At 53.9% G+C, this 11,578-nt stretch overlaps 3 protein-coding genes across 3 annotated transcripts; 2 read left to right on the forward strand and 1 right to left on the reverse strand.

Annotated features, from left to right (window-relative positions):
• The first annotated feature begins 121 nt into the window (after positions 1-121).
• On the forward strand, positions 122-2,968 carry ptcd1 (pentatricopeptide repeat domain 1). The gene is made up of 8 exons (XM_085912684.1): positions 122-659; positions 799-939; positions 1,004-1,222; positions 1,323-1,424; positions 1,574-2,146; positions 2,240-2,356; positions 2,440-2,622; positions 2,686-2,968. The coding sequence occupies exons 1-8, from the start codon at positions 237-239 to the stop codon at positions 2,905-2,907; spliced, it is 1,980 nt and encodes a 659-aa protein (XP_085768810.1). The 5' UTR covers positions 122-236; the 3' UTR covers positions 2,908-2,968.
• A 47-nt stretch (positions 2,969-3,015) lies between these two features.
• LOC147057469 (uncharacterized) lies at positions 3,016-8,238 on the forward strand. Its single transcript, XM_085912682.1, has 24 exons — positions 3,016-3,131; positions 3,559-3,700; positions 3,771-3,879; positions 4,054-4,144; positions 4,223-4,373; positions 4,455-4,536; positions 4,613-4,738; positions 4,894-4,956; positions 5,055-5,177; positions 5,248-5,403; positions 5,473-5,526; positions 5,591-5,802; positions 5,885-5,964; positions 6,039-6,128; positions 6,211-6,288; positions 6,368-6,472; positions 6,597-6,702; positions 6,771-6,840; positions 6,906-7,129; positions 7,208-7,287; positions 7,355-7,441; positions 7,509-7,595; positions 7,672-7,767; positions 7,833-8,238. Exons 2-24 carry the CDS (start codon positions 3,568-3,570, stop codon positions 7,989-7,991), a joined length of 2,562 nt encoding a protein of 853 aa, XP_085768808.1. The 5' UTR covers positions 3,016-3,131; positions 3,559-3,567; the 3' UTR covers positions 7,992-8,238.
• smcr8b (Smith-Magenis syndrome chromosome region, candidate 8b) lies at positions 8,175-11,390 on the reverse strand. The gene is made up of 4 exons (XM_085912683.1): positions 10,919-11,390; positions 10,069-10,481; positions 8,774-10,012; positions 8,175-8,694 (listed from the first exon to the last, which is right to left on the reverse strand). The coding sequence occupies exons 1-4, from the start codon at positions 11,141-11,143 to the stop codon at positions 8,328-8,330; spliced, it is 2,244 nt and encodes a 747-aa protein (XP_085768809.1). The 5' UTR covers positions 11,144-11,390; the 3' UTR covers positions 8,175-8,327.
• Positions 11,391-11,578: the final 188 nt, after the last annotated feature.

The following is an 11,578-nucleotide window of genomic DNA, read 5'->3' on the forward strand; positions in this document are numbered from 1 at the left end:
CAAAAAAAATGTAATGCTTTACTATAGTATACATTTACCATGTCTGCGGTCTGACAGCCGAGTGTTTATATTTGTTCGACTTTTTAAAATTCTATCGACTTCTCGTGACTCGTCTGTAAAGCCTTATCAAATATGGCGGCGCGCTTGACACACTGAACCCATGTTGTCAAACAAGATAAATTGATTATAGACCAATGATTCAATAGCTACTTTGTATCCTGATCTTAATTTTAACCATGCTCTCGACTGTAGCAACTTTGTGCTACCGAAACGGGGCAACAAGGTCAGTGGTGATGGTTGCAAAGTTGTCCCGTCTAGCAGCGGTCACTAAGCGAACTATCAGCTCCGATGGAGCTCCACCATCACCCTGGGTGAGGCTCTTCTTCTCACGTCAGAGCGTCAGACAGCTGTCGCTGTCCGTATCTGCATGGCAGCAGGATGCCGAGTTAGCCTCGCCAACCGAGGAGAACTTCGGCGATCTGTCCGCCGACATTTCTTCCCGGAGGTCGTTCAAGAAAGTTAGCCCGGAGATGTTGGACCTGAGCTACCGAGAAGATGAAGATGACAAGAAGCCGGAGGAACCTTCACGCAGGCCCGGCAGGAGAAATACGACCTACTGGTACTTCTTACAGTGCAAGAAGCTCATTAAAGATGGGAAGGTTGGTGTTGTTTGGACAAATCATTTTTAAATTCAGAAAAAATGTCATTGTTCTAATCATTTTGGATCAGCAAACCCGACCACAGTACGCACAGCAGATATGTGGCTGATCTCTGAAAGATGCAAATGTTTGTTTTGAGCTCGAGGAGGCGTTGGAGCTGTTTGAACACAACATGCTGCGTGGAGAGCAGCTGCAGCCGGAGGAGTACAACTTCAGCGTGCTCATCGGAGGCTGCGGGCGGGCCGGCCGCCTCAAGAAGGCCTTCAAGCTCTACAACGACGTGAGGACGCCTCACCTCAATGAACACCTTCTTTCTGAAACATATTTCACTGGCTTTGTCACAGCTGAAGAAGCGAGGTCTGGAGGCGTCGGACGCCACCTACACGGCTCTGTTCAACGCCTGCGCCGAGTCGCCGCACAGACGCCTGGCGACGGAGCAGGCGCTCAAGTTGGAACAGGAAGTGAGACGCAAGAACCTTACCCTCAGCGCGGCCACCTACCACGCCGTCCTCAAGATGCACGCGCTCAGCCACAACCTGCACGCCTGCATCCACACGCTCAAGGTCTGTCTTTGTTAGCATTAGGCTAGCAGACTCTTGTCAACATTTGTTTTATGTTTGTAACTCTCCAATGTGCCAATTGTGCTGCTTTGTGTGTTTCCAGGAGATGCTGGATGTCGGTCACGCCGTCACCCAGGAGACATTTCACTACTTGCTGATGGGATGCCTGAAGGACAAAGAGCAGGGATTCAGGCTGGCTTTGCAGGTCCGAACGGTTTCCCAGATCCTGCCAAACGTAGTTGCGTTGTCATGAATGCGCATTTGAGCTGCTGAAATTTTCATTGCTTAGCTTGCATATTTCTTTCGGACTCTTTCTTAGTATGAAAGACTTGTGTTTTTTTTTGCATCTCCCAGGTGTGGCGGCAGATGCTCAAATCCGGCCTGGTTCCGGATGCCAAAAACTACAACCTGCTCTTGCGGACCGCAAGGGATTGCGGCATTGGTGACCCGGCCCTGGCTTCCAGCATCCTGCTCCAGTCCCACCCCGAGTCACGCAAAGGAGTCGACGTCGACCTTCTGGAGCGTCAGCTGCTCGGCCAACCTGATGCCAACCGGACGCAAAACAACTTGGTGCCGCGCGGACCGGCGGAAACTGCACCGGTGCCTGTTGACTTCACTCCAAACTTGCTGGACCTCCTGGAGGGAGAGCCCAGCGGCGGCGTGGTTTCCTTCGGGGTCGTGGAAGGAGCGTCCGACAGACTGGCCCTGCTGGGCGGAGGCCGAGGTTTCCTGGACAAGATGGCGGCGGGCGGGCTGCAGCCAGACTTGCGGACTCTGACGCTTCTGGCGGACACCATGTCGCCTGGACTTGAGTCTTTAGAGACGCTCCTGAAGGTGGCCAAACAGTACGGCGTCAAGCCGGACGCTGCCTTTTTCAATTCGGTCATTCGCAGGGCCGCCAGAAGTGGAGACCTCGATGCAGCCAAGGTAAGCAGAGTGCCAAAAAAAAAAAAAAACTGTTGCCCCTCCAGATCGAAAAACGTAAAGTAATATCTCATCTCTAACTTTGTGTGTCTGCAGGCCGTGTTGGGTGTCATGCGACAGCGCAACGTGAGCGTGGACGTGCAGACGTTTGGCAGCTTGGCGCTGGGATGCCGGACCCAAAAGGAAGGACTTGATCTGCTCACGCACATGGAGGTGCTGAACGTTCTCATTAGCAGCACCGCATGTGATCACCGACGTCTCGGCTCACCGACGGTTGGCTCTGTGTTGTTTGCCAGGAAGCGGGGTTAAAGCCCAACGCGCACGTGTTCTCCGCCCTGATTGGCCGAGCGAGTCGCCGTCTGGATTACGCTTACCTGAAAACGCTGCTGAAAAGCATGCGCGACAAGGGGGTGTGGCCTAACCAGGTCGTCATTAAACAGCTGGAGTTTGCCGCTCAGTATCCTCCCAACTACGACCAGGTAACCGCGGCGACCACCGTCACTTTGTATCGAAAAAAAACATTTGAATTGCTTTCCTCCCAGTACAAGTCCCGCAACAACTACTTGCTCCAGATCGACGGCTTCCGCGGTTACTACGAGCATTGGCTGCGGAGCATGCCGGCCCAGGGCGAGGAGGACCCGCGGTCGAAGGAGATGAGCCCGGCCTTTGTCAGAAATCAAGCCCAGATGATTGAGGGCCGGAAGAAGCAAAGAGCGGCGGCCAGGATCAAACTGAGCAGCGGGAAAAAAAACACGGCACCTTAGTCATGGTTTTTGTATCTTATTGTCAATGCTATTTTCAGAATAAAAACATGATTTCATTTTATCGGTGGCATTCCCCGTTATATGCTATGGTCAACAGATGGCGCTAATATAACGCGATAGCTTCCAATCGGCGTTAAATCCCCTAAAAGAAGAAGAACCCGGATGTGCATTTCCAGCGGCGCCAAGTAAAAAAATCAATCCCTTCGAAAGATTGGTCAACACCGGTAAGAATAAAATGAATACACGCATTTGCTCAACTTATCTATTGCTCTATAAAGGAAGTGAAAATGAAATATTTGTTTTGTGTCGTGGCAGCCGTACTTGGAAAACGTTTCAGCTTCGCCAATCGAAGTCATGGCATTTGTTTGAAATCTTACTTTGTCGTCATCGACTGTAGCAAGATCAGCAATCCTCAAACTTTTTTTTTTTTTACTCGGACCAATTTTACTGAAAGCAATCTTTTGACGGACTGCCATTAAAACAAAAGCTGGTCCCATCTTTCATATGTACAATAATGTATTTTCTCTTTTCTTTGTCAGTCCATAAAATTATCCTTAAAAAAATATGGGATATTATCTCCTGTAATGTTTTTTATTGCTTTCCCTCATCAGGCAGTTTAAAGATTTGCAATGTCTGACATTGTTTTCCCAGACTTTTGTGATGGGCACAGCCGCAGACAATGACAGCGTCATCCTCGTCAGCGACGATGATGACGACGAAGACTGCAAGCAGGACACATCCTGCTACGACTCGTCGCTTATCATCATGGAGACGCAAGACGTGCCGCGCAAGGGTAAGCCAGCCTCCATTTTGCTCTATTCTGCGTGCCCCAAATAATCGCGGTGCTTTGTGTCTTTTTTTAGATTGTACGCTGTCTCCCAGTAAATTGGATGAAGACTTGGTGGTCATCTTCTCCCGTCCGGCTGAGCTGTTGCCCCACGCACGCTTTGACTGCCCCAAGCATCCTTTTACGTGAGGCTTTTCATTTCTTGTCTTTTCTTGTCGACACAATCGACTACAATAAAGGTTGTGCGACAACAATAAGTCGCAGAACGTGTCCAAACCGGCACGGGCGCCGGAATAAAACAAGTTCCACAGATAAACGGAACCTCCACTAAAGCCTCGGTCCGCTGCCCCCCCCCCCAGAGCGACAGACAAGAGTGGAGAACCCGTGCCAGGAAACCAGCTCGTGTGCGGCCAATGCTTTTGCTACATCTGCGACAAATTGGCAACCGAGGTACGGTCATTCTTTCCCAAATTGACCGCTTGACTTCTCAAGAGAAGTTCTCAGGGAATTGTGTGATGTGGTCGCAAGTGTGAAAGGTGGCACCAGAGCGGCGCCTGCCACTGCAACAGCCACAATAAGAGCAATTTGTGGAACCAGCTGAGGAACCAGACACTACTGGGTCACTTGGCCCCCTTCAAGATCACGCTGTCGGAGGTGGACGCCCATCTGCGCCAAGCAGGTGCGTTCTGACTCCAGCCTCTTCTTCCCTTACCTACCTACCTGCCAGCCGACCGTCCTCACCGTGAAAACCCGTCCGCAGAGTCGGCGCTGCACAGCTTCAAAGCCCAGCTTTGGGCTCAGATGATGTTGGCGTCCTCGATGGGTGACGGCGTCTCCTGCAAGTGAGTGCCCCCCCCCGAACGCCTCCTTTTTCGGCTTACGTGACTTTTGTTTTCCCTCCCTTCCTCCCTACTGCAGCTGCACGGCTGCCTTGCAGTACGTGTGTGATTTCGTGAACAAAGCTGAGCGAGAAGATGCCCGGGCGGCGGCCGTCATGAGGCTGGGGGCCGCAGAGGAGTTCCTTCGACTTTTTTACGCCAAAGGGTATGGATGGGGTTGGGTTCACTGGACACTTTATTAGGCACATTTACCACGCTGCCCGGTTGGTGTTCCTAATAAAGTGGAGTGGGCCTATATGTGGCCTATTCAGTGTTACCATCTTTGTTTTTGTTTTTTCTTCTCACCTTCTTTCTGTGCAGGGTTTTCTGCCTGGCGTCGCCCTCCTCCACCGCCGCATGCAGCAAATGGATGTTAATGCGCAGGTGCCGTGCGCCCTCGTGATCCTTGCAAGTGTGTGTGTCACGTTCACACGTGCGTTTGTGTGTGTGTGTGTGTGTGTGTGTGTGTGTGTGTGCGGCAGGTTGTTGTCCGCCCTGCAGAGGCAGCTGGTCATGGATGATTTCACGCCAGAGTTCCGACAAAAACTGCAGGATTTTTACAGGAATTTAACTTTTCCTCCTGAGCTCACACACATCAGAGACAGGTGTGTGTGCGTGTGTGTTTCATTTGTGGTTTTGAGCGTGTGTTTTTTACGGGTTTGTGTTTCGGCGCAGCTTGGACGTGCGGCCTTGGGACGACATCCTGCTGGCGTCCGTGTTGAAAGGACAGAACGTGGTCGGCGTGCGTACCACCCGAGGCAAGAAGGACACGCTCTTTGAGGATTTCGATGTGGTTTTGCTCAGGGTGCAGCGACTGGTGGACCAGAACAGGTACGCCCGGCGACCAAGGCGCGGCCGGCTCCGCTCGCTTTTCATTTTTTTCTCACGAATGTCCCGCAGGTTCCGAGAATTAAGGCGCTACCTTCAAGTTGTACGGACCAACTTGTTAAGTGGGTGAGTGTGGTGCGGTGATGAAACCCCGCCACCGGGTGGCGCTGTGACATGCCCTTCTGTCTAGCATCCTGCGGGTGAAGGACCTGATTCCATTCTTCATGTGCATGGAGGGCGACTTCCACAACGCGATGTTCAGCATCTTTAAGGCAGCCTCGCGCCTGACCTTGCACGACATCCTCATGTACCTGCGCCTGCTGGACACGGCCACGGCGCCAAAGCTGTCCGTCAGTCCTACGGGGGAGCTCCATTTTGCAGACGAGTGGCACGCCATCCAAGGTCAGCAAATCTTCTGTCCCTCACCCTAAGCGACCCGCCCCTCCCTCCCGTAAAGGTTTAGCCCTTCTGTCCAATAATTCAGGTGCGGTACCGCCGGCGCGTTTAGCGCTGGTCCGCTTCGCCCTCAAGGTGCACGAGCTGTGTTCGGCCGTCTACATGAACGTAAGTCAACCGCGAGGTCCAATTTTGTAAAAGCTTTGCGCTTGAACAACTGTAAATGTCCTCCTCGTATGTAGTCCGAGTTTTGGCTCCACTTGCTGAAGATGGTGCAGGTGACTCGCCAGGCGCCGGCCGGGCTCCCCCAACCCAGTCAGGCCTTCCTCAAAGTATGTGCACTTGTTTGCAGCTTCCCGCAAACTCCTCCTTTTAATTTTGCTTTGTTTCTTTTCCTTCCTCCTCTTCAACCAGGAAGCCGCACGCACGGCCCGCTTCATTCTGGAGGACGAGTTGGGCGTCAATCTGCACATCCCCCAGCACTTTGTGTCGGTACGTACTTTTCCCCGCTATTCGTCAGCGACATCTCCATTTTTTTTTTTTCTTTTGTTGGGTGCGCTGCTGCCGGCAGACGTTCCCAGATCAAGCCATGTTGCTGCTGGTCAGCGCGGCCTTGGGTCGGATCATCGTCTCTCCTCCTCTGAGTCCCATCGTTCCGCTTATCTGCACATTTCAGGTAGAAACGTCTGGCGCGACGTTAGCATGTGCGGCTAACTCCAGCTGCGCTTCGCACGTCAACTTGTTTTTCTAGCACTGAGCGGGTTTTTTCCATTTTTGCGCAACTTCTGTTTGTACCACAGAAGAACGTTTGGGCTCTGCACTGCTTTTGGAGTCACTTGTTGCCCACGGACCGGTACCAGGCGCTCATCGTGCACAAGATCTATCAGGAGCTGGAGAACCCAGCAGGTGGGATCAACATCTGCCAACATTCAGGTCCGGGCTCTGACTCGGCCTTTCTGGCTTTTTCCTTCCAGCAAAAGACTTTTCGACACACGATCGGTCCAGAAGCCAGGTTCTCTGGCCCGCTCCCATCAATTGGAACTAGTAAGTGAACCCTCGAGGTCCTTTTGCGGCAGAACAAAAACGGTGACGAACCTTTTGTGGTGGAGTTTTTTGCAGCTGAAGGACTTCTTGCCGTTCCTGCTGTGCTTGGAGGGCCGAACGTCCCAGGCGCTGCATATGTTCTTCCCGAAGGAAGGCCCCGCCGCATGGCCCACGGCGTTCACCTTCCCGCTCCACCTCCGTCTGTTTGGCTCGGGTACGGTGCCCAGGATGAGCCTCGCACCCACGGGGGAACTCTGCATGCACGGCAATAGCTGGGACTGCGTTCCAGGTGTGTGTGTCCGCCCGTCCGTCCGCTCAGCCTTCCATCCTTCCTTCCTTCCTTTCACGTGGGCCTGCGTGTGTCCAGGTGCCTCAGCGCTGACACGTTTGCAATTGGTGCACTTTGCTCTCAAGGTCCTCCATAGCTCGGCAGCCTGCTACCGCAGCGTAAGTTCCAATTGCATTTAGCTCTCGGGCGCCGCAGCCATTTTGTTTGACTCGTGTGTCTTTTCAGAGCCAATGTTGGATCAGTCTACTCAACATAGTCACGCTGACAAATTCCCTCAGCAGCATCCCAGAACCAAGTGCCGACTTCAAGCGAGTACGTTTTCGGCTCCCTTTGTGTATTTTACGAGTGACGAAGCGCCGCCGTTTCTTCTCTGGATCAGGAGGCCGTCGCGTTTGCAGATTCCGTCCTGCTCTCCTACAGCGAAGGCCTCGCCAGCCAATTGAAGATCCCGCATAGCTTTTTGCCGGTACGGACACACACGGCGACGTCCGTGTCGCCGTCGCACGTGTAATTCCCAGCGCGTGCGTGTTTTGTGGTGGCAGTACTCGGATCAGGCCGTGTTGCTGCTGGTCACCAAAGCGTTGCGACAGATCATCCTCCATCTCGTGCCCGTCGTCCCCATTCTCAGCTCCTTCGAGGTAATCCAATACAAACGAGTCAGTCCGCTTTGGAATCTTTCGTGAACGCACTCTGGATTTTTCAGAGGAGCCTTTGGGCTCTGCGCTGGTTCTGGACCCATTTGTCCCATGACGGCTTCAACGACGCCATCATGGAGAAGGTCCGGAAAGAGGTTTGGCAGACAACAGCAAACGCTTCTCTCCAGTCCATCCGTCACCTTCTGGATCCTTCCAGCACCGCCTGAAACCTCCAAGCTACTACGTAGCGTGACCGCCACCGGGGGCGCTGCGGGCCCACAGCCGAGCTGTCAATCAAAAAGAACCGAATGGAGATTGTATCGAATATTGTGTGTTTTGAATCTTTTGAATACTTGACTTGGTTGGACTTTATCAAGGTATGCTGACACTTTGGGTCACCTTTTGTGCCTTTTTATTTTTGGAATGTCACACACACACGCGCGCGCACATTGTTTAATTCAAAATATAAACACGTCTAGCATTGAGCTTTTTCTGATTGTTTGAGCGCTGACTTTTTTTTTTATTGCCGCCACGTCCCGGCTCCGTTGAAGCCCTTTGCGAGTCTATACAGCAGTGGTGTTTTTGTGCAAATGCAGCGCCACGTAGGAGAAACGCAGCGCCGGCGGTCCTCGAGCGGCGTGCCGACGCTTGATGAGGTCCGACAGGAAACGCATCACGCTCAGGTCGCCGTCATCTAGCCCGTCGTCTCCTCTCCGGGCAAAGGTGAAGAGCAGCGCCCGATTGGCCAGCGCCGTCAGGCCGCTTTGCACGTGCGGCAGGAAGGCGCCGGCGGGCACGGCCGAGCCCACCAGGGAGCCCGCTAGCCAACCCGAGTACAACTGGCAGCGTAGCGTCCTCTGGTCCAAGTCCAGCACGGCTAGGTAGCGACTGTAACGACTCAGCCAGTGAAGCGGGCCCGAGGACGGAGACCTGGATGTGGGACGGGGATGAACAAAACTTGAAGATTAAATAAGCCCAAATCCAAATTGGGCTGTGAAGAAAACCTTACCTGTGGAATCCAATCAGCCTCCACGTGAGCAGGTCGCTCAACTGGAGCGGTACACTCAAACACGGCATCACGGCGCCGGCGGGAGCCGGCAGGAAGAGCGCCAGGGCGTCCACCGTCTTCCGCAGCTTGTCTCCATCTCCCGAGAGCAGCACCAGAGGACGGCCGCTCAGCAGGCAGAAGAGCACCTGCCGAGAGAAGGAGTTCTGCTTGACGAAGCGCTGCGCTCGCAGTCCCGACTTGTCCGAGGAGAGCGTCCGGCGGGGCGCGCGCGTCTCGGCGGCCACGCCGTCCGACACCTCTTCCACGCTCTGTGGCCAAGACCACGGCTCCACCGGGAGATTGGGCAGCATTTGATAAGGGCTACCCGCTCGAGCGTCCTTTGCCGTAACGTCCGTTTTGTCATCTTTGATGGGCTCTTCTTCCTCGCTGATAGCGGCGAGGTCTTCGGCGACGATGGACTCGGTGGTGCTGAGGACCTCGATGCTGTCTTCGCTGTTGGTCCTCCCGGCGTAGACTCTAAGGCGCCGAGGTCCCGGGTCCGAGACGGCGGCGAGAGACGAATCGAGCGAGGGGAGAGGCGGGGCAAGAGGAACGGCAATCGGCGCAGGATCGGACGAATCGCGAAGCAAAGACGAGGTGACCGGCGCGGCGGACGAGGCCAGCGTTTTGTAGGATCTCTCCGTGCCGATGACTTGTATGCTGTCTCCGCTGCTGGTGCTTCCCGTCATCTCTTCTTCTCCCACCTCCACGGAGGACTCGGAGCTCGGCCGACTTCCCGTTTCCCGCGCAACCGCTTCCTCTCCATCCTCTTCCTCTTCGTCATCCTCAGGTTGCTCGAAGAGGAAGTTGGTCAGTCTGAGCTTCCTGTTCAGCGCGCGCGTGATGCCGGCGCTCCGCAGGGCGGTGACGTCGCCGCGGAGGCGGACCTCCGTTTGCGCCAGCTGATCCGTCATCAACGACAGGAAGTAGGCGCTGCAGAGTTCCTGCAATGGCTTCAGCCGACCTTCGGAGCCGGCGAGGTGGGCCGGCGGTGGGGGAGGAGGCGGGATGGAGGTGACGTCCGTCGAGATGTCGGCCGGCTCGTAGGGCAGGAAGTCGGGCTGTTTTAGCTTCCTGTTGGGGTAGGAAGTCACCTGGCGGAGGAGATCTTTGTGCGTGGCGATGGCTCCCTCCACCGCCTCCAGTTGCTCACCCGCGCCGCTCATGCTGTCATCTTGCAGCAGCGCCAAGCGTCTGTATCTAAAACAGATGAAAAGGATGAAGGAAAGTTTGAAGTCAGCCTTGGATGTTCTTACTGAAGCTGGTGCAGCTTGCGGTGTAGCTCCAAGGAGAAGGTCTGCCGGTTTCCCGTCTTGAGGCTGTCGGCAGCCCGGCCAAATCCTGCCGACAGCTGTCCAAAGTTCTCCATGATCTTGTCCTGGCTCGAACACACGTAGGCCATGCAGAAGGGACGCACCATACCGCGGGCCGACAGGTCCAGAAGGGTCACGTGGCGGACGTAGGCAAAGACCCGGTCGGCCGAGTCCCCCAGGACCACCTCGGAGTCTTCGTTGAAGTTTAGCCGAGGCCCCAAAGAGGAGGAGGACTGGCCTCCCGGGCTTGACGCCTGGTAGTCCACAGACATGATACGCACAGAGAAGTGGTTCAGGTCCAGGGATCCCGACGCGCCCGCCTCGTCAGGTATGGTCATCACGGGCGAAGGCCCTACCTGGTGGACGTTGACAGTAGTGCATTACTACACATCAAACGCCTAATAATACAAGTAGCTTATTAAGTAAGCACTTTTCTTTCATTAGAATTATATTTTTATGGTTCAAACGTTTCAGAAATATATTCTTTCCAAGAAGTATACTCAATATATTGTTATTTTCTGATTTATCAACTATCACAACACTTTTTTTCACCGTCCAGTGAGGTATGGTATATCATTTCGGAGAAAAAAAAATGGACACAAATATATTTCATTTTATTATGATAGAGTACATCTGAAATGGAATCTCCAAAAATTGATTGTGTTATGGAACTTTGGAAAAATACTTTATATGCTATTATCGACGTCTCCCCTTTCAAGAAACGCTATCGTGCAAATTCTAATCAGTCGTAACAATCAATAACGTGATCAAATCCAGCCAAGTCATCACCGACCTCCTCGGAGAACTCGGCCACCAGCACAAAGTCCCTGTGAAAACCGGCGGCGGAGCTCCACGGGTCCCCACCACCGCCGCTCGCGTCGGAGGGGAGCGGCGGGATGGAGAGCTCCTCGGGAAGAAGCCCCCTCGCCGTTCCGCGCTCTCCCTCCGCCTCGCCATCCTCGCTGTCGCCGAAGCCCTCCGGCCCGGTGAAAGGCAGAAGGTCCGGGGACGAGATCATCGGCGGACCCCGGCGAAGATCGGGGCTTCTCCGGCCGACATCGGATCCCAACAGCTGACACCGAGAGTCATGTGACCGCCAGAGAAGTAGTCACACGCTTCCCGGGATTGACTTCCTCTTTTCGGGAGGAATCAACTCCAGAAAAGGTCGCCCGCCTTAAGTCTTAGTCGCTCAAGTGCTACGACTGACGGTTGCGGTTTGCTAACTTTGGAGTACCCAAACGTTGGAAGACAAAATTGGCGCTGAGGTCAAGTGTGACGTGCTCGGACCCCCCGCGACTTCCGACTTCAAAATTAAAAGCATGAGCAATCCCGGTGACATCCGCTCACGCCTCTTAATAAAACGGGGTATTGAAAAGTGTTAACTTGTGATGGAGTTTGTAAAAAGAGTTAGGATCCTAAACTTAGTTGCAGAAGGTTTATAGATGGATGGTTT

The sequence above is a fragment of the Syngnathus leptorhynchus genome, chromosome 5 (genome assembly GCF_054491065.1).
Source record: "Syngnathus leptorhynchus isolate UIUO chromosome 5, UIUO_Slep, whole genome shotgun sequence".
NCBI lineage: Eukaryota > Metazoa > Chordata > Actinopteri > Syngnathiformes > Syngnathidae > Syngnathus > Syngnathus leptorhynchus.